We start from the raw sequence: 26,305 nt of genomic DNA, 5'->3' as shown, positions 1-26,305 counted from the left end.
CTTTGTTTTGAAGAGCTTGTCTTTTGTTCACTGCTCACATCACAGCATCATACAGAATCCTAGTACACTGTTAGAAAAGGAAAAGATCAATTGTTCCATCAGCAAATGGTGGGAATGGGTAGGCTTCATCTTAGACTACAAAGAACTAACACATAGAACTGGTCAAAAAAAATTTGATGGGACAGTTTTCCTTTGGAATATGGTGTTCTGACAAAATCAAAATGTTTCACAGGAATGTGTCAATTTCGGCATAGTTTCCAGTGGAAAAGTTTTGAAACTATTCAAAATGAAAAACTGAGTATTTTGTTTTGTTCTGACTTTTTCATTTCATCCTGTCTTTGATAATATATTAATTTTAATATTAAATTTACTATGTATATATTTAGTATATATTTAATATTTTATATCAATGTACTGACATTCTCAAATAAAAATGTTTTGAGATAGATGCTTTGATGTTTCAAAATAAAAATATTTCAGTATTTCCATTCTGCCAGATATTTGAAGATTTTAACTTTTTGTCCCAATGCGGGACAAAAAAATAAATCTGAAAATGCCAGAATGTCCCACAAGATGGAAATTCTGCATTCTGACCAACTCTAATCTTAAATTACAAATACCCTGGCACCTAAAACTGATGCTGCCAGATGAATGGCAGTGTAGCTGTCCTGACCAGGCAATTATGATATTTGGTTCATTACAATGGCTCTTTGTATCCATGCCCACTGCTGCTTATTTTAATTTTTTTTTCCTGAGAACTGGATGTTATGTTACATGGTATGTTATGAAAAAAGAATCCTACAAAAAATGGAGATTCGGTCAAATTTTGGATGAATGGATGAATATAAACAAATAACACAAGTATGTAGGGACAAAATTAGAAAAGCCAAGGCAAAAAATGAGAACAAACTAGCTAGGGACAGAAAAGGAAACAAGAAAACATTCTACAAATACATTAGAAGCAAGAGGAAGACCAAGGACAGAGTAGGCCTGTTACTCAATGAGGTGGGAAAGACAGTAACAGAAAATGTGGAAATCGCAGAGGTGCTTAATGCCTTCTTTGTTTCAGTTTTTCAGCAAGAAGGTTGGTGGCGACTGGACATCTAACATAGTGAATGCCAGTGAAAATGAGGTAGGATCAGAGTCTAAAATAGGGAAAGAACAAGTCAAAAATTATGTAGACAAGTTAGATGTCTTCAAATCACCAGGGCCTGATAAAATGCATCCTAGAATACTCAAGGAGCTGACTGAGGAGATATCTGAGCCATTAGCGATTATCTTTGAAAAGTCATGGAAGATGGGAGACATTCCAGAAGACTGGAAAAGGGCAAATATAGTGGCCATCTATAAAAAGGGAAATAAGGACAATCCAGGAAATTATAGGCCAGTCAGTTTAACTTCTGTACCCGGAAAGATAATGGAGCACATAATTAAGCAATCAATTTGCAAACACCTAGAAGATAATAAGGTGATAAATAAGTCAGCATGGACTTGTCAAGAACAAATCATGTCAAACCAACCCGATATCTTTCTTTGACAGGGTAACAAGCCTTGTGGATAGGGGAGAAGCGGTAGATGTGGTATATCTTGACTTCAGTAAGGCTTTTGATACTGTCCTGCATGACCTTCTCATAAACAAACTAGGGAAATACAACCTAGATGAAGCTACTACAAGGTGGATGCATAACTCGTTGGAAAATCGTTCCCAGAGAGTAGTCATCAGTGGTTCACAGTCATAATGGAAGGGCATAACAAGTGGGGTCCCGCAGGGATCGGTTCTGGGTCTACTTCTGTTCAATATCTTCATCAATGATTTAGATAATGACAGAGAGAGTACACTTATAAAGTTTGCGGACGATACCAACCTGGGAGGGGTTGCAAGTGCTTTGGAGGATAGGATTAAAATTCAAAATGATCCGGACAAACTGGAAAAATGGTCTGAAGTAAATAGGATGAAATTTAATAAGGACAAATGCCAAGTACTCCACTTAGGAAGGAACAATCAGTTGCACACATACAAAATGGGAAATGACTGCCTAGGAAGGAGTACTGCGGAAACGGATCTGGGGGTCATTGTGGATCACAAGCTAAATATGAGTCAACAGTGTAATGCTGTTGCAAAAAAATCAAACATCATTCTGGGATGTATTAGCAGGAGTATTCTAAGCAAGACATGAAAAGTAATTCTTCTGCTCTACTCCGTGCTGATTAGGCCTCAACTGGAGCATTGTGTCCAGTTCTGGGCGCCACGTTTCAGGAAAGATGTGGACAAATTGGAGAAAGTCCAGAGAAGAGCAACAAAAATGATTAAAGTTCTAGAAAATAAGACCTGTGAGGGAAGATTGAAAAAATTGCGTTTGTTTAGTCTGGAGAAGAGAAGACTGAACGGGGATGTGATAACAGTTTTCAAGTACATAAAAGGTTGTTACAAGGAGGAGAGAGAAAAATTGTTCTTCTTAACCTGTGAGGATAGTACAAGAAGCAATAGGCTTAAATTGCACCAAGGGCGGTTTATGTTGGACATTAGGAAAAACTTCCTAACTGTCGGAGTGGTTAAGCACTGTAATAAATGGCCTAGGGAGGTTGTGAAAACTCCATCCTTGGGGATTTTTAAGAGCATGTTGGACAAACACTTGTCAGGGATCGTCTAGATCTTAGAATAATACTTGAGTGCAGGGGCCTGGACTAGATGACCTCTCGAGGTCCCTTCCAGTTCTATGATTCTATAACTTTCTAGTGTAAACAAGCCGCTGCTCACCAATACTCATGGACCTTTATATTGACAATAAAGTCAGGCTCTTGTTAAGGGGGAAGAGAGATTGCCTCTCCACAGGAGAAATGGCACTCAGATACTTGGCACTCAGATGAAGACCCACAAGTGTAGCCTTGGGATCGATTCCCTCATTTCATCAGTTTCTTCCAAACTACCAAGGGAAGTGGTGGTTTCTCCATCTTTTGATGTCCTCATAAGATGCTTTTCCGGAGTGTGCTTTGGTCAAAAACTAGCTACTGTGCTATACAGGAAGCCTGTGATATACAGGGGTGTCAGATTAGATGATCTAACAGTCTCTTCTGGCCATACTGTCTACAAATCTATGAAAAACTGAGTGTGGCATGTTGAACAACCTCTGATGTTTTCATGTGTAGCCTGCTTGATCCCCAGAACTAACACTGAGTGGGGTGACACAGGGGGAGCAGCTCAAACATCCAAAGGGGCTGCCCAGGGGTCAGACATTAGCCCTGTAGTGAAATCACAAGGGCCTTTTCAAAGGAGGTCAGTAGGTGGTGACCTCAGAGAGAGACTCTGACAATGGCCAGGCAGGAAAGGCTGCAGAATCCCTCTCAGAGACCCCCATGGCTTTGCTATAGCAAGTCTCTTCTCAAGGACTCTCCTTGAGGACTGAGAGAGAGTTCAGGTTCCCGTATGTGAACATGAGGAGGAGCCTCCTTCAAGTTTTCTCCTTTCCCAGTACTAATTTTGCTAGAAAACAGATGTCCCTGTTGGGAAGGTAAGAGCTTCAGAGAGGTTTGGAACCTATTCAGCCTGATCCATCTGGTGCCGGCCAAATTCTAGGCACGGAAATCACTAGGTTAAGGGGGCAGAATTTTTTCCCAGATAGGCCTTTTTCTCTTAGAATCACTGAGGACATTGGGGTTTGTCTTTTTTGGTTTCCCTTTTCCCTGCTTCCCTCCCTCCCTCACTGTTTGGGTTGACAAAACTTGTGAGTGTAGACAAGGCCTAAGGCTATGTCTACACTGGCAGTTGAACGACAAAACTTTTGGCTTCCAGAGATGTTAAATCCCACCCCGTGAAAGACAAAGTTTTGCAGCAACAAGTGCCAGTGTGAACAGTGCATTGTCAGCAGGAGCACTCTCCTGCCAACAATGCAAACGCTGCTCGTTGGGGGTAGAAGTTTTTTTGTCAGCAGGAGAGCCAACAAACAGCAGCTACCCTGCGTGACTTTTAGCGGCACTGCTGTGGTGACACCGCCATGTCACTAAAAGCTGTGTAGTGTAGACATAGCCTGGGATAATGAGTTTGCTTCAAATGCTACCTAAAGAACTACTTAAGCAGTAGATGCTTATGTTTTCAGTACAAGAGATCCCAGGTTCAATTCCCTACAGACAGCTTAAGAGTTGTTGATCATCAAAACTTGAACCCTGTCACATGAATACATGCTTACTTTATGGGAACAGTATAACCTCAAGATCATATAGAAAATCTCAGTATAAAAGCAGGACTCCTTACACATGATTGGAGGAAACACATGGCAGGGGAAGAGAAGAAAGAAGGGGAAAAAAAGAACTAAATCCCAATTTCAAAACTCTTCGAATGCAGAGGTCTGGAAAAGTAACCCAGTGAAGTGACTCAGCCTTGCTAAGTTATTAATTTGCTCAACTGCTTTCTGCCAAATTTTGGAGAACATTTTTGGTCTATTTTCTTTACAGTAAATAGTGTTCTTATGGCAGAAGACTGTGTCCTTTCATTGCCAAGATTAATTCCTTCACCATCAGCCCATCAAAGCAGCTTTTAAAAACCACAGTTATTTATATAAAGGTACAAAGTACCTGTACTCAAGGCATGCCATAAAATGACTGCATTTGTGTGATGTTATCTGATTAAAATATGACTATGTAGAGTAGATCATTATTGCTACCACTGTTATATAATTGCAACAAATCTTGTACAAAGTGTAGCATGTAAGGAGTCAATAGAAATGTTATGATTTGCTGATGGGAAGGCGGCTCCTCTCTGCTGAGCCAGGGCACCGCTTTTTGGCACCCCCAACCATTTGGCGCCCTAGGCAACCGCCTAGTTTGCCTAGTGGTTGCACCAGCCCTGTGTACCTGTATTTCAAATATGTTTGCTTCTTGGTAACACCAACAAGATATTTAGCCAGCACATTGTGAAGGAACTATTCAAGTTGAATGGCCCATCAAAGAACACTTAACTCACAATGGACCATGGAAGACGCCTATCTACACTTAATGGGCTTTCCTGTGAATGTGATAACTAGAATATGGGTCTACTATGACTAAGCAAAGCATGCATAGACATGTGACTTGCCAAACACCATCTTGTTACCTGTAGTTTTCCACTGTGAGAATAATGGTTTTCCCTTCACTTGGCAGAAGTGTGATGTCCTGAAAACATCTCCATTTTGCCTCTTTCCCGCTTACACCTCTGGACTATGGACTTATACTAATGGGAGCATTCTAACCAAAGGACTGAGGGCCTTCCAATGATTTGGAAGCAACCAGAGACTTAACAAGCTAGCAATTTATTCCATCACTGCTACAAGTCTGATCCAAAAGCTTTGCAATTATTGTATGTATTTGATTCCTTTAGCCAATTTTAACTTTTCTTTCTTTCTTTCTTTCTTTCTTTCTTTCTAAAATAAAACTTTAGATTTTAGATACTAAAGGATTGGCAACAGCATGATTATTGAATGAGATCTGAGTTATACATTGACTTGGGTATGTGGCTGGTCCTTTAGGATCAGAAGAACACTTTTGTTTGATGAAATTGGTTTTAAATAACCACTCATCATTAAGTCTAGTGTCTGGATGTTGAATTCAGGACTGGAATATGTAAGGAGGCTGCATTTCTGACTTCTTGTTAGCCAGTGTGGTGAGACAGAAGTTTACTTTTGTTGCTGGTTTGGTATATCTCATGGAAGAATAACCACCAGTTTTGGGGTGTGTCTGCTTTTTTTCCCAGCAGCTTGTCCTGAATTTGGTATTCTCAGTTGTGACTCATGGAGGCACAGTGACAATTTGGTGTAAGGATACAATTCATAGTAAGTATTTTATTAATATAAAAAATTCCAGTACATTCCAGTGACAATTCCTTACAATTCCAAAACATACGTTAACTTCCCAGAATTGGTTTTGCATCTCTAGCACTCGTAGGATAAATGATTTTGCCTTTAACATATTGCAAGAGGAAAAGTCACTTCTGATGATGTTGTTGCATTGGACTGGTCTTGGAATCTACTGTCTACTGCAAGATTATTACTATACTAATATCCCTTGTGGTATTGGTTTCTAAGCTTTTTAGACATTTACCAGTAATGGCACTCCAGGGGCCTGCAACTCTTCCTACCCATAATGAGACTGAGGTTTGACTTAACTCAATTTTTTTTCAAGTTCAAAGATAGTGTGTTCAGTTTGAGCATTGTATGATGGTTCATGTAAAAACAACGGTCTTATCCCTAATTCTGAAGCAAAATTACTACAGCTTTTTTAGCTTCTTAGCATTGTCTACTACAGCACTGAATACATTGTCAGCATTTAAGGCATGATAATAAAATAAGTAGAGCTACTGTACCAATGATATGTTCCTTCTCTACTATATACTTTCTTCATTAGATGAAGACTGCTTTCCCCTCCCCCTCAAACTGAACAAAAAAGTGCAATGCAGAGCTTTGAAACCACTCATGATTATGGCCAATGACCAGAGCACACAACCAGTAAGACCATGTGCACACTGTGTCACTAATTTATACAATATAGATTGCACTGTGGCTAGTCGTGTAGATGGCTTTTGTCCATGCTCCTCCAAGAACAACAGAACCAAATATGTAGCTAGTTGGATACGCTTCTTTCAGGTGCTTTACTTCCTTCCTTTGCTGCTCTTCAAATGCTTCTCTCTTCATTAAACAAGGTAGCAAATTTTCTGTGATGGACAGTGCAGGACGGACAGCTCTGGAGGCTGAAGTGCTCTGTTTCTCCCTAGAGCATATTTACCATGGGTTATAATTGTACAAGCTTCCATTTGCTCCTCAGCCCTGACCTAGAGTGACCTAGTGGAGATAAGGGTAGTTCAGCATCCATGTGCACACAGCCTTTGACTCCTTCAGAAGACAGCCAACAACAGTGCCAATTATTGGAATTTTTTCTGGATTTTGTTTGTTTATTATACAGACATCTGCTCATGAGGATCTAGACTGAGACTATCAATCCATTCACATGGGCCAACAACTGTTCCATTGTTCCTCGCCTAGTTTGACCAGTGTATATGGAAAGGTTTCCATGTGCTACAGTTTATTTTCTTTTTTAAACAGTAAAGTATAAACTAGAGCATATGTTTTTTCATGGATGGCATGGCTCCCAAGTCATGAAGGTCTAGCAGTGTCCCGGGCCCTTAGTTACCACTCATTACAAGCCTTTTTCACTTTTCCACAACTGTCATCGAAAGGGCAGGTGGAGAAATGGGAAACAAATATGTATTATATATAAGGCCCTACCAAATTCACAGTCCATTTTGGTCAATTTCACGGACACAGGAAATCTGATTTAAATCTGAAATTTCATGGTGTTGTAATTGTAGAGGTCCTGACCCAAACAGAGTTGTGGGGAGGTCTCATAAGGTTATTGTAGAGGGGGTTGCGGTACTGCTACCCTTCTGTGCTGCTGCTGACTGCGGAGCTGCCTTCAGAGCTGGGAAGCTGGAGAGCAGCGGCTGCTGGCTGCGATCCCAGCTCTGAAGGCAGAGCCACCGCCAGCAGGAATGCAGAAATAAGGCTGGCATGGTATGGTATTGCCACCCTGACGTCTGCACTGCTGCCTGCAGAGCTGGGCCCTCAGTCAGCAGCCGCCACTTTCCAGCCACCCAGCTCTGAAGGCAGCAGCGCCGAAGTAAGGATGGCATGGTATGATATTGCCACTCTTACTTCTGCACTGCTGCTGGTGGGGTGCTGCCTTCAGAGCTAGGTGTCCGGCTCTGAAGGCAGCATAGAAGTAAGGGTGGCAATACTGTGATCCCCCTAAAATAATCTTGCAACCCCCTTGCAACTCTCTTTTGAGTCAGGACCCCTAATTTGAGAAACGCTGGTCAAGGAAAACCACTGTGAGTGGGGTATGGTGAGGGAACAGAGGGGGGCACAGTAAAGGAATGTTTGGTTGTAGGACTCAGGAGCATGAGGCAGAAAACACTGCCCCACACACTCTGGGACGGGTGTCCTGCTCACAGTTTTATGTTTATGAATCCTGCTTGTGGCATTTTCCCTAATTAATGTCAGGTGACTTCTCTCCTTTCATTAAAAGTTTCTTTTCTACACTCAGACTCTGCTTGCGAGTGGGGAAGTATTGCCTCTCAGAGGCACCTGGGGTGGTGTGTAGTTTTCCCAGGTTACTGTGTGGGGGCTTGAGCCAGTTTTGTGTTGTACTGTTGAAAAGGAACCCTAGATATTGATCCCAGCCCTGGTTGCTGCTGGCTCCACCTGGCAGAAGGGTTACATATGTAATAAAATAAATTGGATGGATCTCTGTGGCTGTGATGAGAAGTCAAGATTCCAGACAAGGAGGTTACAGCAGTTACAATTTAAAAAACAAACATTCCCGTTTTTGTTATTACATTTCTGAAGGTCGTTCAATGCGAAAGAGAAAGCCTCTTCATCCTCTGTCATTTTCCTGCCTTCTGCTGCACTGCACCCCTCACATATGATGCATCAATCTCCTTATTCATATGCTTCCTTAAAACTGATCTCTTTGGCATGGCTCTTGAACATTAGCTCATTAAAGTGCTATCAAGACCTTTAGTTATCATTAAAAAAAAAGTTAGTGTAAAAGTTCAAGGACTTGAATACCTACTTTCAACAACCGGGACAGCCAATGAATGAAATTCACTCATGGTGCAGAGGATTGGTGTGCAAGGTCCTCCTATTTAAGCCCCCGCAGGGCCTGAGTGGATCTCTACTATCAATTGTACAGAGGAACATGCACAGCTCTTCAGAAACAATCTCCATGGCAGCAACACATACCCCATTGTGGAAAGCTACAAGAGAGGCAGATCAGCTTATGCGTGGGTTTCAGTATCCCACACAACTAGCACAGGGAGACTAATGTATGTAAGGGAAGAACTAGAAAAAGTGTCCCCATTGACAAAAACAAACAAACAAAAAGTCTTTAGGCTTTGATCCAGCAAATATCATGGGTGAAATCCTGGTTCCACTGAAGTCAATGACAAAACTGCCATGGACTTCAATGGGAACAAGAATTCACCCTATGGGCTTAGGGTTGCCAAACCCCCAGGAATTAAAGATGAATCTTTAATTAAAGACTATGTCATGTGATGAAACCTCCAGGAATACATCCAACCCAAATTGGCAACCCTAGGTTTAATGTTATTGATGTGATTAAGTAAAGTTTGCAGGCTCGTGCCCTTATTTTTTTGCACTTAGTGCATATATAGAACTGCCATTTAAACACTACACTGCTGAATTCATAGCTATCACGTGCAACATGAATGCGAATCCCACATTCAGAACAATTATATTCCACCCTTAGGTTGAAATCCTAGCTCCCCTGAAGTCAATGGGAAAATCCTCCATTGACTTAATGGAGCTAGGACTTTGCCCTCAGTGTTTACCCAAGACTTCTATGTGATGCCAAGAAGAGTTTCATTTAAGGGTAGCAAATACAGGGTGTCATCTTGCTGTCATTCCAAGAGAAAAATTCCTACTGGACACCTGAAACACAGAGGACCTTAAGTTATGATGACAAGAAAAGTTATTGAAAAGAGTTAGAATAAAACTGAGTATCCTTGCCCACCCCACAGGAGAAAGTGAAGAGTTTTCAGAGATAATCTGCAGATCAAGTGCATCAGGAAATAAACTACTGCTGCCTGATATACAAGATACTTCAGAGACAAAGTCAAATAGTTCTAATAAAATTTACAAATAATTTAAAATGCTACGGTCAAGTTCTGCTCCCAGTTCAGAAGAGTCCAGTGGAGTTACACTGGATTTAAAACCAGCGTGAATAAGAGTGGAATTCAGTTCCCTGTTTGAGAGAGCACCACCCAAAGCCTTATGAAACTGAAATGGGTAAGTTGTGCTATTAAAAAGCTACTGTTTTCCATTTTGATGGTGGGAAGAAACAAAAATATACATTGTGCATAGAATCCAACCTACATTAATATTATGGTAAATATTTCTAAACGCCCAGACCACCAACATATGTCTGCACTCTTCCTAGGCTTGGGTCAACAGAGTAAAGTACAATAAAACCTTCAGGCCTAAAGTATAATGGGTAAATCCATAGCTATACTGTATGTCACCAGAGACTATGAGTTTGCTAAAATACTATGGGCCCCTTCTGAGGTTTAGAAAAATTGGACTCCTTTAAACTGTCATCCAAAGGCAGATTTATTCTTGAATTTTGTGCGCAGACTCTGTAACTTATATATAATTGGGCTTTTTGTTCTAATCATGAACATTCAAGGCTTAACTGTTATCATTTTGTGTTTGCAGAGTTTGAAAGAACTTTAATGGTAAGCTGAGAAAGATAATTTCTCTTTCGACCCTGCCTTATGCATTTTTAAATGTTTTTTCCTGATTCCATAATAACCTATTTAAGCTTAGCATCCCATTTCAAAGCACATAAATAACCAAAAGCAAGTAAATGATCCTGTGAGTGAGTCATGCATACCCCTTTCTCATGCAAGTAACCCAAGGATTATTCAAGTGAATAAAGACTATTTGTATTAATAAAATTTTGCAGCATTATCTGAATTCTATTTTAATAATAAAGAGCCTGATCCTGCAATCAATCTGAACTCAAAACTTCCATGTCACTTCTGTAGGAGAAGACAATGTATTTCTTCTTGTTACTGTTCACTGTATTTAGGAGTCTATTTTTTTTAACATTTTGAGTAATATTAAGATCAAATTTCCTTTGCCTTACTTGTACAAATAGCCCCATTGAAGACATGCTTGTTTACAAAATTTGCAGGACTGAGCCACATACCTGTCATTAATTATTAAACCAGAAAATAAATGGCCTCATCATGAGCTTCAGATATTTTTCATATTTTAATAATAATACTAGTTATTAAAAGGACATTGTCAACCACTTAGGCTCATTTAAATTTTGTAAAATAAAGTGCTGTCCTGAGAGAATTGGAGGGTGGAGGTATGGGGGGGGGTGAAATTTACAAAACCTGATCTGAATATAAATGCAAAAGAAGCCAGTGAAAGCAATTTTGTGTTGCTTACTTTAACATAAGTAATTAATTCCCCGAGCCTTAAGTTGTGTGCTGACAGAGGCTTTTATAAGTCTACAGAGAGAAAGCTGCAACATATCTGGCCCATCACGTACGTACTCTACTAGCAAACTAGTACGGATTACAAACACAGCGCTGCTGCTAAAAGCCAGATTTTCCAAGAGAAGGTTTTAACACAACAGTAAATTCATTCTGCTTTGTCCTCTCCATTCGGGGTCACGCCGATCCTAATTCTTCTTCCGCCACCACTGACCCCCGCAGCCCAACGGTTCGGGCCTTCTGGTCCCACTAGCCGTGGGGCACCGGCGGACACGGGCAGCGCAGGCCACTGCGCCACCAACGTGCAGACACCGGCCCTGCAAACACCCTCCTGCCAGGGCCGGCCTCCTTCCCGCCCCCTCCTGTGCCCGCCCCGCCCCTCCTCCGCGCCTGCCCACGTCCCTCCCCCTCCTGTGCCCACCCCGCCCCGCCCACTTCCCTCCCCCTCCTGTGCCCGCCCCGCGCTTGCCCACGTCCCTCCCCCTCCTGTGCCCGCCGCGCCCCTCCCCAATCTGCCATGGCGCGCGCCCCGCCCCCTCCCCGGACGCTCCCGCCGGAAGTCGAGACGCGCGGCCACCCCGGCTCTTATCTAAGATGGCGGCGGCGTTGCTGACTGCAGGTTCTTTGGCGGCCCGACGGCTCCTCTGGGCCTGGCCTGGCCGCCACCTGGTGCGGGGCTCGGCCCCGGCGAACCGGGTGAGTGACGGGGATCGGGGCGCTGGGGAGATGCTGAGTGGGCTCCCAACCCTCTGGCCGGGCCACAGGCTGCCGGCAATTAAAAGGCAATGGGCGGCCTCCAGCGCGGTGCACGCTGGGAGCTGTAGTCGCAGCTCGGTGTGGTTTTCATGGGGCCGCTGGGAGTTGTAGTCTCAGCTGAGGTTATTGTCACGGGCTCGCACTGCGCCCCAGGACCTGCCCAGACTCTCCCACCCCGCGTCCCCACCCTAAGCTTTGTAGTCGCCCGGCTGTGTGGGATCTGTGCAAGCCACAGTGCGTGTGGCCCTGCAATTTTTGGCTGAAGCTGGAGCAGCCTGCTTAGTTCTGTAGGCTACATGGGATGGCGTTGCTGGCTAAGCTCTGGGTTCCTTGGATAAAAACATGGATCTGTTCAGACTGAGGAGCTGTAGATGTTGGCCCTTCTGGGACTAGTTCAGGTATTTACATGGACCCTTACTGTAATATCTAAGCCCCTCATAATCTTTAATGCTTTTACTATTATCCCCATTTTACACATGGGGAACTGAGGAACAAAAAGATTAAGTGGCTTGAGCTGAACCCAAGTTTCTCACAGCCATTGCATTAAAAGGGGTCAGCTGCAGACAGGTCCATTTTATGCTCCTTCATGCCTCCTTTCTGGGCAGAGTTGGTGCATTTCTGAGGAGAAGAGCAGTGCCCACCAAATCAATGCTAATTTTACAAAACAAAAATAAATAATTCATACTTTTAAGTTCAGGAATGTGCTGTCCTGACAAGCATCATGGGTACCTACAATTTGTAATTAATGGCTTTTCTTTACAGCCCATACAGCTTGGGACAAGCAGATTCAGATCCACCAAGGCAGCACCGCAAATAGTCTTAAATGTTCCTGAGACTAAAGTGTGTTCTCTGGAAAATGGCCTGAGAGTAGCTTCTGAAGATTCTGGACTCTCAACATGCACAGTAGGTAACTTGTGAATGAATTTTTTACTTAACTATCTACATGTATTTTCATTACATTGTGAAATTAGATGTACTATTATCGTTAAGAGTATTTAGCAGAAGTAGTTAACAACAATTTGTAAATAGTGAACACAAGTTTGTGTGAAGGTAGGGCTAAGCCTTTCAAAAGTGACTAGTGATTTTGGATGCCAAACTTGAAACACTGTAAAGGGGTTTGATTTTTCAGAGCATGGGTGCTCAGCACTTTCAGAAAATTGTGCCCCTTTAACTGCAAATTAGTTTACCCCAAAATTGAGGCACCCAAATCACTAGTTACTTTTGAAAATCCATGTGTAGTCTATTTATAAAAAGTAAAATCTTAGCCAAAGTAAGAACCAGCAAAACAATGCCAATGCTATCTTCTATTAGATAGTAAGATTAATATTGTTTTTAATAAGGTTGGTCTTTGGATTGATGCTGGAAGCAGGTATGAAAATGAGAAGAACAACGGAACGGCTCACTTTCTGGAGCATATGGCTTTCAAGGTAAGTATTAAAACTAGTTTTCAGATGCTTTTAAAATTAAAGTTGTTTACTGATCTTTAAGGATAACTATGTAGACTCTTTACAACTGATTTCAGTCAATCACTTTTCAAAATCACCAGGAAAACGCAAGCAATTTGGATTTTTGTCCAAAATAAAAATCTAGGATGCAATCCTGGCCTCATTGAAGTTGATGGCAAAGTTGCTGTTGACTTCAGTAGAGTCAGGATTTCACCTCAGATCTGTATGGCTTCACCTGTACATTTGCATGTGCTGGTCTAGCCTTGCCTGAAAGAAAAATTTCATGTTCGATCTATTAGAAACGAAAAACATACAAAATGGCTGACAGAAGGAATTCAAGAATGATAGATCTGTTAGTTTCAGGAATTAGTTCTGCATGTTATTTCAGCATTTTAAAGTTAACAATTTGAGTGCTTACTGAGGTGCAGTCAAAACAACACTGGTCTGAGTCAGGTGTTGTGTAACCTTCCTTCCATATTCCTGCTGCTATGTTTAAATCCTGAACTGATCCACTCCTGCTGATACCTGAGATTGGTAGAGTTGAGTCATACTGAATTTAACTAATCTTTGTAGCAGACAAATAGGTACTCTGTCCTCAAGTTAATTTTCACTTGGGATTTGTGCAGGCTTTAAACTTAGTTTTCCAGTGGGGAAAGACTGATGTGCCAGCCTTCCCTGTCTCAGACCAGTTGTTTCTCTTGTGCTCAAATCAGCTTTTTAAAAAAAATAAAAATAAATAAACGCTTACTATTCCCTATGTGTAAAAGCTGCTTTGTGGGTAGGTACCTTCTGGAGTGCAAGTAAACATTTTTTTTTCCCTTTAATTTCAGGGGACAAAAAAGAGGTCTCAATTAGACCTGGAACTAGAGATTGAAAACATGGGCGCTCATCTTAATGCCTACACGTCCAGAGAACAAACTGTGTATTATGCGAAGGCTTTCTCAAAGGACTTGCCAAGAGGTAACTGCTTCTGTTCTACAGAATTTCTGAAGGAGCATCCTTCCTAAAGATTGTGAGGAGGGGAGCAACAAGGAATTAAATGAGCTGACAGCCCTCTAAAGAAGCAGAAATGGGAGAACAGTGCCTCTGCAGTGTGCTTCCCACCTCCTTTCCTTGGCAATCCCCCTGCTGAAACTCCATGGGGATGAGACTTAGCAGGTTTGGAGAAGAGCATTTCAGCATTGTGTCCCATACTTGGCACCTCTCCTGGGGACCAAGTGGCTCTCCTTTGGGGCTAAAGATGTGAAATTCATCTCTCTGAGATCTGCAGGGGAGTGAGCGGAGTTTTCAGACCATGTTCCCTGCCCCTACTTTGGCTCCCTTGTCCTCCTAAGGGAACTTTTTTCAAACTCTAAAGTGAACCTCCCAGTGTATCTTGAGCATTCTGTGCCCCTCCAGTGTGTTTGACCTTGGGAAGGTATGATAGGGCCCTGGATATTTGTATTGTGGTTAACTTAAGCTGTTTGTTTCTCTCTTCTTGGAAGCTTGTCTCTAAACATATTGTGAAAAACAAAGGGCTGCCAGTTGAAGAACAAGCTATATTTTTGTTTAGTTTTCTCGAATTGTTCGTTCCTGGTATGTCTGTTTAAGTGAATTGTCTTACTCCATAGTGTTCATCTGAAATAAAATAATGCATATTGACAATTCCTTGATGAGAAGTTTTAGAAATCCCTGAAGAACACACATTCTCTCCAAGAAGGGCACTAAAGTTTTCCTAAAACAAATATTACAAAATAAGATTACACTATGTAGAAGTTTATTTTCAATTTTCTGTTAGATCTTCCTGTAAGCTTTGCTAACAGTTCTGCCCACTTATTATATGTATTTGAGCTGCTTATTTGATTACAGTATAGTGAGCTGAAAGTTTCAGTATTGCTGAAGCACACTTGCCCCCCATTCCTTTGTGTTTTCAACTAGCTGTGGAGATTCTTGCTGACATCATACAGAACAGTACACTGGGGGAAGCAGAGATCGAGCGGGAGCGAGGAGTTATCCTTCGAGAGATGCAGGAAGTTGAAACTAATTTGCAGGAAGTTGTCTTTGATTATCTTCATGCCACAGCCTATCAGAACACTACACTGGGACGGACAATATTAGGACCCACAGAAAACATCAAGTAAATCCAGCTTCTGTTTCTCCTTTGTTTTAATTTCATGGTTACTTTCCAGTATTAGAAAACCACACTTAAAGATAAATGAAACAATTTGTTCTCTTTTTGCCTTATGAAGTGTTTGGGGTTGCACAAGGTGGAATTGCAAGAGGAATTTCCTCTGAATGCTTTACACTCAATCGTACATGTTTGGAATAGTGTCCAAAGCAATGTGAAACTTCTGTTTTCGTAGAACTTGTCTACACTTAAAACGCTGCAGTGGCACAGCTGCATCGCTGCAACGCTTCAGTGTAGACACTACCTATGCTGACAGGAGGTGTAGTAATTTTTTCTTTACCAGTACAGATCCATAAATCGCAATGACTTGGTGGAGTACATAACAGCACATTATAAAGGACCCAGAATAGTGCTGGCTGCTGCTGGAGGTTAGTGTGAGACATGCATCGCTGCAAGCACTTGAAAATAAGTTTAAAAACACAGCACTTTAACTTTGAGAGGGTACAAAGATCAGACACAGAAATATGACTTATCCACTACTTAATAGGTCATAGAAGTCTATTGTTAGCCCTCAAAGTTCTGTATATCTGCATCTCATCTGTTTTCCCCTCAGTAATCTTCCAGGGACATCCTTAAATGTATCTTTAGGCAAGGAGGGTGCTTTGCTTTCAACTAAGAGGCTGTTCCGAGTGTAAGAGGACAGTGTGACAGAGAGCGCAAAGCCACAAATGTAGGAAGGAGATGGTGTTCAAAATGGGAGAGGGAATAGGATAAAATAGAAAGGTGGGGTGAGATTAAGTAGGGCCTTGAAGTTGAGAACAAGGAGCTTGTGTTTGGTGCTGTATAATATAGAGGAGGCAAGAAAGGTGGTGAGGAAGATGATTTTAGCAATGGCATTTAATGAAGTGGAATGGGTGGGGAGGAAATCGGAAACGTACAGTAATCAAGTTGGGAGAGAACCAACGGTTATGATGGATTGTTATAACTCTGGCATCTTGGTTGGAGCTTTTTAACTTCTGTGAAAAATGATCGTAGATGATAAGTTTTTTAAAACTGCTTTATATGAAACTCTCTTGTTCAGGAGTCTCTCATGATGAATTGCTTGATTTAGCAAATTATCATTTTGGTAACTTACCGTCTACTCAGGAAGGAGGAATGCCAGCCCTGCCCCCTTGCAGATTCACAGGTAGTGAGGTAAGCAGTAAGATTGCTTTTTGCCTTTTCAAGTTAATCAGATCAACAAGCAACACTGATTAATATTAACCAGTTGTCTGGTTTGATCTGAGTTTCTAGTGTTAACTTTCAATGCTAAGCACCCATCACTCCCATTGAAGTTAACAGGAGCAGATGATGCTCACTATCCTTGAAAATCGGCCTGTTCACTTGATATATTTCTGGGCAGGGGTTTTTAAAGGTTACAGCGGAGGAACTTGAGACTCCTGGGTTCTGTTCCCAGCTCTGTCCCAACTCTGACAAATCACTTAGCCATTCTATGTCTTCACTTAATCATCTGCAAAATGACTATTATAATGACTTCCTTACACACAGCTTTAGGTTTACACAGACAGTTAAGAGTATTATTGAGTAAAGTTTTTTACACTTTGCACTAGATTTTATTTGAAAGTTCCTAGTTTCCTTTATTTGAATGAATAAATGTACATGCTACAGTATGTTCCCTGCATTACATTTGGAGTTAACATTTTTGTGATTCAGATTCGTATAAGAGATGACAAGATGCCTTTGGCACACATCGCAATAGCTGTCGAAGCAGTTGGCTGGTCTCACCCAGATACAATTCCCCTTATGGTAGCAAATACTCTGATAGGCAACTGGGATCGTTCCTTTGGAGGAGGCGTGGTGAGTGAACCTCAGGGCACTTTGGTGAGGGTTGATTATACCAGTAAAGGGTGTTGAATTCAGTTATTTGCCAGCATCAGTACACTTCACACATTCTACCTTGTCTGAGATGGAATAGAGTTACCTGGGTATTTCTATCAGCATTTAAAAAAAATCAAAATCTAGCCCAATGGTCTCTGAGTGCATTCTGTTGCCATGTGACATGAGAATTTGGGTGCAGGTGCATTTTGGGAATGGCACACAGAATAACCAAAGTGGAGGAGCCCTCATACAGCCTAGCAACCTATAGTGAAAACAAGTGGGGAAAAACGAAATAGGCTCCAAAGCTGTAGGCATTGAATATCCCAGTGCCTGTTCCCTCTCTTGGAATCTTACTAGCTATTTTTGTAGGACTTTTTAAAAACAAAACAACAAAAAAAAAACCTTTGCAGTTTAAAACTGACAAGTTCAGGGTGTCACTTGGAGAGTGAAATATTAGCTTCAGAAGAGGAAGCTGCCTGTTCTATACAAAAGCATCTGGTGCATACTCCTAGCAGTATTGTTGGCTGTGGAGGAAGCTACCAATCTGTCACACTTGAAATAGCAATGGGTGAGCTTAGTAGGGGGAAAGAAATTTTAGGATTTCGGGGTTTTGGTTTTTTTAAATATTATCTTCTTGTGTAAACAGAATTTATCCAGCAAGCTTGCCCAAATCACTTGCCATGGCAACCTGTGTCATAGCTTCCAGTCTTTCAACACCTGTTACACTGATACTGGACTGTGGGGGCTGTACATGGTTTGTGAACCATCCACTGTACAGGATATGATGCACTTCGTTCAGAGAGAGTGGTAAGAAAACACATTTTCTCCAAGTAGCTTGTTTTGGGTTGAGGAGTGGCTATTTAAAAATAGCCGCTTTTTCAAAAACGTGTTCTGTTTATCACAGTCCATATTTGTTGGGAAAGAACAAGTAGGCTAAATTCAGAAGCTTGTGATGTTTGTTTCTCCCACCCTTGCTTCACTCTGACTGTACCTTACACTGGAAGTAGCTCAAATGAAAGCAGTGGGTTTACTTGAAGAGTAAGATACTACTTGGAAGAGTAAGAGTGGCAAAATCTGGCTCAAAACAGTAGTAATAGCCATTTGATTTACAAATTACATAACTCTTCCCATCCCTCCTCCTGCCAGAAAATGTAATGTTCTGTGGAGTAAGATGCAAACTAAATAAGGTCTGTTACATCTTCTCTAACTTTATAAACCCTCCAATCAACTGCAGACTCGGTGGCATTTAGTTTATATTTCAGAGAAGCACATTCAATTACTTAACTTACTAACACAGTAACGGCATGGATGATGGCTAGTTGCACAAGCAAATGACCAATTAGACATTTATCTGGCACTTAACTGTAGTTCCGGTGACTGCCAGTGAAGATGTAGAGACACAAGGTGGATGAGGTGGTATCTTTTATTGGACCCACTTCTGTTGATGAAATTATAGTATGTACATTGTAACTAAATGAAATTGTAGGTGTGCCATTGTGCAAGGATTTCTCTGAAAATTAGGCTGGGGAATGGTGTAACTTAGGGCCTATTTTGAGTCATCTCGACACCAGAGTACCCACCTTCTGAACTGGCTGAGTACAGTTGGACTGCATGAGTCACAGATAAAATTCAAGTCAGATAAGAACGTTTCTTGGACATTTTGCAAGGGGCTTTTTGTCCTTTCATAGGATGGGCTACATCCTGAAGAGGTTTCTGTGGCCCATCTCCCCTCCTGTTCTTCCCAAACCTAGTTACGTGATGTTTATGGCAACTACAGCAATTGATTAAATGTAGTTTTTTGTTTGCTTAATGGAATTGAGTATTGTTGGGGGAGGGGGTAAGCTAGCCCTGTGTGACCAGCCAGCACAATGTAGCCCGGAGTTTGGAAACCTCTGTTTTAATACATCTCCCTGCACTTGCAGTTAAGAGGAGTTTCCCTGTGCAGTGGCTCTCAACCTTTCCAGACTGCCAGACCCCTTTTAGGAGTCTGATTTGTCTTGTGTACCCCTAAATTTCACCTCACTTAAACTACTTGCTTACAAAATCAGACATAAAAATACAAGTGTCTCAGCACACAACTACTGAATAAAAGCTTACTTTCTCATTTTTTGCCCTGTAATAAAATCAATTGGAATATAAACATTGTACTTTTCAGTGTACAGTATATAGAACAGTATAAATAAGTCATTGTCTGTGTGAAATTTTAGTTTGTACTGACTTTGCTAGTGCTTTTTCTGTAGGCTGATGTAAAAATAGGCAAATATCCAGGTTAGTTGATGTACCCCTGGTTGAGAACTGCTGCCCTAGTGTAGTACTTTTTGTTTAGTTCTAAACATCTCAGTGGTATGGCTTTCCCAATCTTCCTGTGGAGACTAACAACTTTAAGTAGTTTGTGCCATTAGAAAGCTTCCTCAGATTCAATCTACATTTACCCTTTAGCCCTACTACTTGTATGGAAGAAGTTTGATACAGGGATAAATCTCTAATCCTCCACTTACATATGCTGAGAATACCACCAACCTTGCTTTCTTTAGAAATGACATTCTGGTATTGGTGTACTAATATGCATGACGTCTTAGCAATGTGCATACGAAATATGGCACCCTACCTCAAGTAACTAATGCCATTCTTGCTTGCTTAAATGTGTAAAATTTCCTACTAGCACTTCAAACTGTCTTTCAGGATACGACTCTGCACAAGCGTTACTGAAAGTGAAGTATCTCGAGCCACGAACCTTTTAAAAACAAATATGCTGTTACAGCTTGATGGTAAGGATAAAATTGGGATTTTTATTCTTATTCTAATCATATGTTGATAACTAGAGTATTTTTTGCCTTCATTAGGGTCCACCCCCATCTGCGAGGACATTGGGAGACAGATGTTGTGTTACAATCGTAGAATTCCAATTCCTGAACTTGAAGCAAGAATTGAGGTAATGCATGTGTTGTGTATTTTTTAAATGAAGAATGTTAACATAGCAGCTAGCATGCAGTATAGAGCAGGGGTGCCAAACCGTGGCTTGTGAGCCACATGTGGCTCTTTTACAATTGAAGTGGGGTTGGTGGAGCTCCCCCCATTCTGCCTACTGGGGGAGAATGGGGGGAGCTCAAGGATTTTTCTCTGCAGCTGGGTGGTGGGGCTTAAATCCTGAGGCCCCCTTCCCATGGGGCTGAAGTCCCAAGTCCCAGCAGGTGGTCCAGGCTCTCAAACTTTTGAAGATTATCATACGCCGTTCAGAGGGTCAGGAAGTTTAGCCACCCCTGGTACAGAGGATGAAAGGTTGTCTGAAACTTTGCTAGCCCTCCAGAACAATGGTTCTTCACCTACTTACCATTGTGGGCCACATCCACACAATATATATACCATCTCAGTATGGCCTTGAGTATGTGTCACAGGTCACAGCTGTGTGCTGATGGGCCCATGAGTTGAACTGCTGCTCTAGAAAGACATGGCAGCTAACTTACCAGTTGATTAGCTGTAGAGCCATTTTATTATAATCAGCTCTGGGCTCTAACAGAATTTGTCCAAGAAAATATTAACTTACCTTTCTCAAAACACTTTTCAGGCTATTGATGCCCAGAGCATAAGAGAGATTTGCACAAAGTACATTTATGATAAGTGCCCTGCCATTGCTGCTGTGGGTAAGCTTATTCTCCTTCATTGTTTCATCACTATGCCAAACTGCAGCTTAAATGGATGTCTTGACTGACTTTTTTTTTAATTTCCAGGTCCAATTGAACAACTTCCAGATTATAACAGAATCCATAGTGGCATGTACTGGCTACGTGATTAAGAACACATGATAAATGTTTTAATGAAGCTACTAGATTTCTAAAGCAGTTGTCACAAGGCATGTAGACAAACACATTTGATTTCTCTGAACCCCCTGCCCCTCAACTTCAGTACCAAAAGCCCTACCATGGGAAACAAAGTGTCCAAAAATTACAAACGTCACTTACGGGGAAGTCACCTTGACACTTATTCTCAGTCCTTACCCTTTTGTAGTTGGAGAAACTAATTTCAGAAAGTTAACATTTATTCATGTGATTTTGTCTAAAGAATAAAAACATGTACAGTATTTGCATTTTTATTATAAAACAGAACACAAAGATTGTCACTGAGTCTCATTTCTTTGCTTTAGCAGCATTCAACACTTGTTCTTGGGCAGCTTTCTTTGCTTTAACCATTTCAACAAGTTCCTGCAGAGTAAAAGAAACAAATTTGTGTATTTAACCACTTAAATTCAGACAACTAATCATATAGTGACTTAACTCTGCCAACCAAAATAGGATTTTGGATAGCCAAGGGCCTGCCTTTAGAAAATACAAGTATTCATTTGCATGCATAATTCTTAGAAAGCAGAGGCTGAATATCTAAAGCCAAGATGTGATGACTAGTCAGTTATGCTCCCTTTCCTAGTACCTGTACAGCTTAGACGGTTAAACTTCCTCCTTTCATTATTGTGTTAATGCTTTGTCATGCTTGTTAACCTTAATTTGAGACAAGATTAAAAAAAATTACCTCCTTTGGACCAACTTCTGTTGGTGGAAGGGATGAGCATCAGAGCTCTTCTTTAGAAAAAGGTAACTAGAGTGTCGAAGGGCATGGTTACACTGAAAACTTCAAGGCAGCAGCGCAGTCACATGCAAGCACTAGGAGAGAGCTCTCCCAGCACTCCTGGTAATCCACCTCCACAAGGGGATTGGCTCCCAGTGCTAGGAGGCTGTTTACACTACAGCTTTGAAGTGCTCTGACTTACTGCGCTCAGGTGGGTGATTTTTCAGCCCCCTGAGCCAGCAAGTTAGAGCACTATAAAATGTAAGTGTAGCCAAACCTTAAGACCAGGGCTGCACTAAAAAGTTAAGTCAAACCCCCCCTCCCCAGCAGCCAGTGCTAGGTCAGTGGGAGAGTTCTATCTACTGCCTCTTGGAGAGGCAGATTAATGACAGTGACAGGAGAACCCCTCCTATTGCTGTAGTGAGTGTCTATGCTGAAGCACTGCAGCTGTAGTGTTAAGTGTAGACATAACTTAAGCTGAATACAAGCTGTAGGAGACTGCTTAAAATTAAGTGGTCAGTTAAGGGTTAGCAAGCAATATGATGATACAAATTATGAGCCATTATGACACCAATTTGTAACATACCTTTATTTCCCAATTAATTTTAAGCAGTCTCCATCAGCACGTACGAACCCCTTGTTTCACAGTAACAACGAGGAATCTGGTGGTACCGTAAAGACTAACATTTATTTGGACATAAGCAAGCTTATGTCCAAATAAATCTGTCAGTCTTTATGGTGGCACTGGACTCATTGTTTTTTGTGGATACAGACTACCATGGCTACCCCTGATACAATTTGGAATAGATTATGAAACAAGTATTTAGCATAGACATACTGGTTACTTTCCCCAGACTTGAATGAAAGCTTGGTGAAGCTCAAAAGCTTATCCCTCCCACAACAGAAGTTGGTCCAGTGAAGGATTACCACCTCACCTACCTTGTGTCTTTCATATCCTGGGACCAACTAATTTTTACCACTTGTTTTTCTTGAAGAAACAGCAGCTCTGACAGTTGTGGAGACTAGGTATTGCAGCAGGCTAACTACATAATCATAGGATGAAGACACAACAGCATTTCCTACCTTGTAGCGCTTCATGCAGTCTTTTTTTGACCGCCCTGGGACAGCAGCTGCTATTTTTTCCCATCTTTCAGGAGTATTTACTGGATATGTCTTCAAAGCCTGTTCTAAAAGTTTTTGCTCTTCTGTAGTCCAAGGGGCTGAATCTGTGACTAGTCCTGTTTTATAAAAAGCCATTGATAAATGAGAATAGTGATGAAATATTAAATATTTAGCCAAAAGTCCTCTAATTATATAAAACTTTACCCCTGTAGTGGGATGAGCTAGCGAGAATGCTCCTAGGAAACTTGTGCCTTTTAAACCACTTAAGAAGCCTATAACTGCTTCCTTTTGCATTTCAGTAAGGAAGTGATCATCCGCCCCTTGGGGAGGGAAGTGTCCAGTGCAGATCTTGGGGTTCTGTGCAAAGCCAAGTTCATCTGTGGAGAGGGCCCATACCTTCTCTGCCCCTATAATGGATCTCCTGAACCCCACAGTTCCTGACAGTGTGGCTTTAGTGGCTGGGGTTGCTTCTGGGGAAATGAGAAGGATCTATAGGAGAGACAAGGGAGCCCCCCAAATTGCATTAAATCGGACAGCTGCCTCAAATGGATAAGTGTCCTGAGCCAACATGTTCTTTAGCCATATTCTGCACTCACTGAACTATGGTTCTTATTGCACCTGCAGGCAGCCCCTGCAGACATCTGAAGAGGAATCCGGGCCACTATCTTTTATCAAGCTTAACTATAGGCATAGAATTGTTTGTGAAGGGCTGAAAATAATTCTCTTACAGCCTTACCTTCAAATCGCTCTGACGGTGCAGCACTCTCTGTCTGAGGTACCACTCCATGCTCTTTTTTAAACTTATCAAAAGCTTTCTTGTTTATGTCGTCCTTTTGATGCGGGTCTGAGGACAATACAGATTCATTTAGTTGACAAGACCAGAGGCCACAATGGGAAGTTTAAAAAGCCATACATAAATGTCTAACACATCATATAGCAAGTTAGCCTAAAGCTAGCATTCAGATATTTTGAAGATGAATGTAATGTTTCATTTCAAAGGTTAGCAATAAAGGTTGTTAGATGAAAACTAGGAGAGATTTATATTGATCCAAAAGTGACATATCCAAAAGCTTCAATCCCATTCTAATGTTTACACTGTACCATAAAAGCTGTTTTCCAGGTCACTTGGGGTCTGATCCTGCAGCCCTAATCACATGCTTAGTTCCACTGTACCCAAGTGGGATTATTCCCAGGAGTGATGACTGCAGGATGAGGCTCTAAATCGGTTAAGCATTAGTGTGGATACCTAGCTCTATCAGCAGGTAATCAGGATATTGTGTCTCATTTTACGTATTTTTCTTATCCCAGCAAGTAGCTTGGTACAAAGTGACTGAGAAACTCCTTTAAATAATGCACTCTCTCTCTAGTGGAACACTGAGCTGGAAGAAAGGAATGTCGTGGTGTTCTTTGAGATTTTACTTTCAGTAATGATTAATACAGATAGCATCGTGATGGTTCAGTCTTAAACTGAACTGCATCTCAACACAGCATGGTGGTTTAGCCATCGCACAAGGCCTGTTTGTATTTCATGGTAAAATCTCTTCACCACAGCAGCACTGATCTAAAAATTCATCTTGACAAGGATGATTTCCACTCAGAATGAGCAAAAACCAGTGGTTGTGCTAATGATGACATTTTACTTCCCCTATCTGCTTTCACTCACTGAAGATAGAAACCGTTTCCATGAATGGACAATGAATGTTTTGTTTTGCATTTAAAGAAAAATAAATTACACAAATAATATAGAAGCACGCAGACCATCTTACAAAGATAATAAAGATACCAAGTTTCTGGAGGCTCTTTGCTTTATTGATGACATCTTTTGCTGTTCGTTTTATTCCAGTAGTAGAATGCAAGTTCATATAATTGGCAATAACTTCCCACCTACACCAAGAATGGAAAACAAACAATGCAAAATAGCATAGGGTAGAATAGCAGTGAGAGAGATGTTTAATTTCTTAGCTGTTTTGTACCTAAATTATAGTGAGGTCTATGCTTGCAATAGCATGGCTCTAATCCTTACCACTCTCAATTCTTTAAACCAAATATGCTACTTTACATCCACAGTAAGTGGAGTACAGAATGTTTCTATTAAATTGCACTGAGTTTGGGTTGGCCTGTTACTGACTAAGGTCTCTGCCCTGCACTGAGATAAAATGAAAGGATTCTCTAAAGCATACAGGGAGGGACATTGTAGGGGCCCTACAGCAAAATATTGTTTCAGGTGCTCTGAAATCTCACGAGGAATGCCACAAGTTGCAATTTTTTATTTTATTTTTTTTTAATTGTCTTTTACATTTAAAACATGAAAAAGTACCTTGAGTTAGTCCCAGCAGGGAAGAGGTTCACAGCTTTAATCAATAACTGTAAGTCATCTTCTGACCAGTTTTTACTTCCACCTCCACCACCACTTGTTGACCTCTCTGAACTCTTCATCGCTTGGCGCAAACGAGCCTCTGCTTCTTCTCTTTCTCGCTTGATAAGTTCATTTATTTCTTCTATCTAGATGAATAAAAATGTGCATCAATTAATTTTAACATTTTCTTCCACAAATCCAAAACTGAAGTCCCTTCTACATTTTCAGCTACTGGAATTGCTTCAGGGGTTCAACTTTCCCTGGTTTTCTTATTCTGTACATCATACTTGGGGAAAGAGAGTTTACCTGTTCTACCATTACTTCCCCAGCAGATGACATAGAGATATAGCTATGTGCAGACATACTCATGGACACACCAAAAAACTGATCCATAACGAGTGCAAACTCATTATGAAATTAAACTAGACACTTTTCCAATATTTGAGCAACAATATTGGAGGGGAAATCTAGACTGACTGCTGACTCTTGGTCATTAGCACAGAGCCTAGATTTTGTTTGCATAATGAAGATAAGCAAAGACTAGGCCATTTTCCCCAGAGTAATTCACTATTGCTGAGGAATATGAACTTCCTTATCTAAAATTTTATGGGATATTACACCAGTTACTGACTGTCATGATTAGGTACTGTACTAATCTAAAATGCATAAACTCTTACTCTGCTGGCACCAGCTCATTAGACTAACCCAGAACTCTGCTATTTATTGTGGAAGCAGCAGCAAAGTCTCGTTTCTTTGTGTTATGAAACACAGGTCTTGGTGGTCATTCTTACCATGTAAAGAACTCAATCTAAGATGCATATCTTAAGTTAATATCCAACTTGTTTAGATGCTGTCAGACAGATAAGCTTAGTTAATCTAAATTTTCATTACATTGATTTGACACCATGTAGAATTACCTGTTTTTCTACAGCAGCCTTTCCTCCTTCCCTTGTCGTGGATGTAAGTGCTTCATTCAAGCATTGCAGGCTAAAAATAAATTGTTAAGTTATATTGGAGATCTAGTAGAAAGATGGATA

At 41.1% G+C, this 26,305-nt stretch overlaps 2 protein-coding genes across 5 annotated transcripts in view; one reads left to right on the top strand and one right to left on the bottom strand.

The window, feature by feature from the left end:
* The first annotated feature begins 11,597 nt into the window (after positions 1 to 11,597).
* Positions 11,598 to 21,350, top strand: PMPCB (peptidase, mitochondrial processing subunit beta). Of its 2 annotated transcripts, none has more exons than XM_037889199.2 (13): positions 11,598 to 11,743; positions 12,566 to 12,706; positions 13,144 to 13,230; positions 14,079 to 14,208; positions 15,166 to 15,364; positions 15,704 to 15,783; positions 16,437 to 16,549; positions 17,069 to 17,212; positions 17,880 to 18,040; positions 19,916 to 20,001; positions 20,077 to 20,165; positions 20,799 to 20,874; positions 20,962 to 21,350. In XM_037889199.2, exons 1-13 carry the CDS (start codon positions 11,642 to 11,644, stop codon positions 21,024 to 21,026), a joined length of 1,473 nt encoding a protein of 490 aa, XP_037745127.1. In that variant the 5' UTR covers positions 11,598 to 11,641; the 3' UTR covers positions 21,027 to 21,350. The 2 variants fall into 2 exon arrangements, with proteins under 2 accessions (XP_037745127.1, XP_007063846.2); XM_007063784.4 differs by having other exon boundaries at positions 11,635 to 12,201.
* Positions 21,305 to 26,305, bottom strand: part of DNAJC2 (DnaJ heat shock protein family (Hsp40) member C2) — a 23,179-nt gene continuing 18,178 nt past the window's right edge. For 2 of the 3 annotated variants that reach the window (XM_037889198.2, XM_027826231.3), the window contains exons 12-17: positions 26,186 to 26,255; positions 25,230 to 25,414; positions 24,696 to 24,796; positions 23,649 to 23,756; positions 22,874 to 23,028; positions 21,305 to 21,432 (exon numbers count right to left, since the gene is read on the bottom strand). In XM_037889198.2, the coding sequence (XP_037745126.1) occupies positions 21,358 to 21,432; positions 22,874 to 23,028; positions 23,649 to 23,756; positions 24,696 to 24,796; positions 25,230 to 25,414; positions 26,186 to 26,255 (694 nt within the window). In that variant the 3' untranslated portion in view covers positions 21,305 to 21,357. Of the gene's footprint in view, positions 21,433 to 22,873; positions 23,029 to 23,648; positions 23,757 to 24,678; positions 24,797 to 25,229; positions 25,415 to 26,185; positions 26,256 to 26,305 lie in introns of those variants that run through there. The other variant, XR_005223793.2, reaches the window with a different exon arrangement.

The sequence above is a fragment of the Chelonia mydas genome, chromosome 1 (assembly GCF_015237465.2).
Source record: "Chelonia mydas isolate rCheMyd1 chromosome 1, rCheMyd1.pri.v2, whole genome shotgun sequence".
Lineage (NCBI taxonomy): Eukaryota > Metazoa > Chordata > Testudines > Cheloniidae > Chelonia > Chelonia mydas.
Note: the sequence above shows the minus strand (reverse complement) of the source record. Positions and strands in the feature narration are given on the sequence as shown.

Excerpts from the sequence above, each read along its gene's own strand:
- PMPCB (XM_037889199.2), top strand. The coding sequence starts at position 11,642 with ATGGCGGCGGCGTTGCTGACTGCAGGTTCTTTGGCGGCCCGACGGCTC. Across the intron at positions 11,744-12,565 it reads GCTCGGCCCCGGCGAACCGG|CCCATACAGCTTGGGACAAG; the intron begins GTGAGTGACGGG and ends TTTTCTTTACAG. Across the intron at positions 14,209-15,165 it reads CTCAAAGGACTTGCCAAGAG|CTGTGGAGATTCTTGCTGAC; the intron begins GTAACTGCTTCT and ends GTTTTCAACTAG.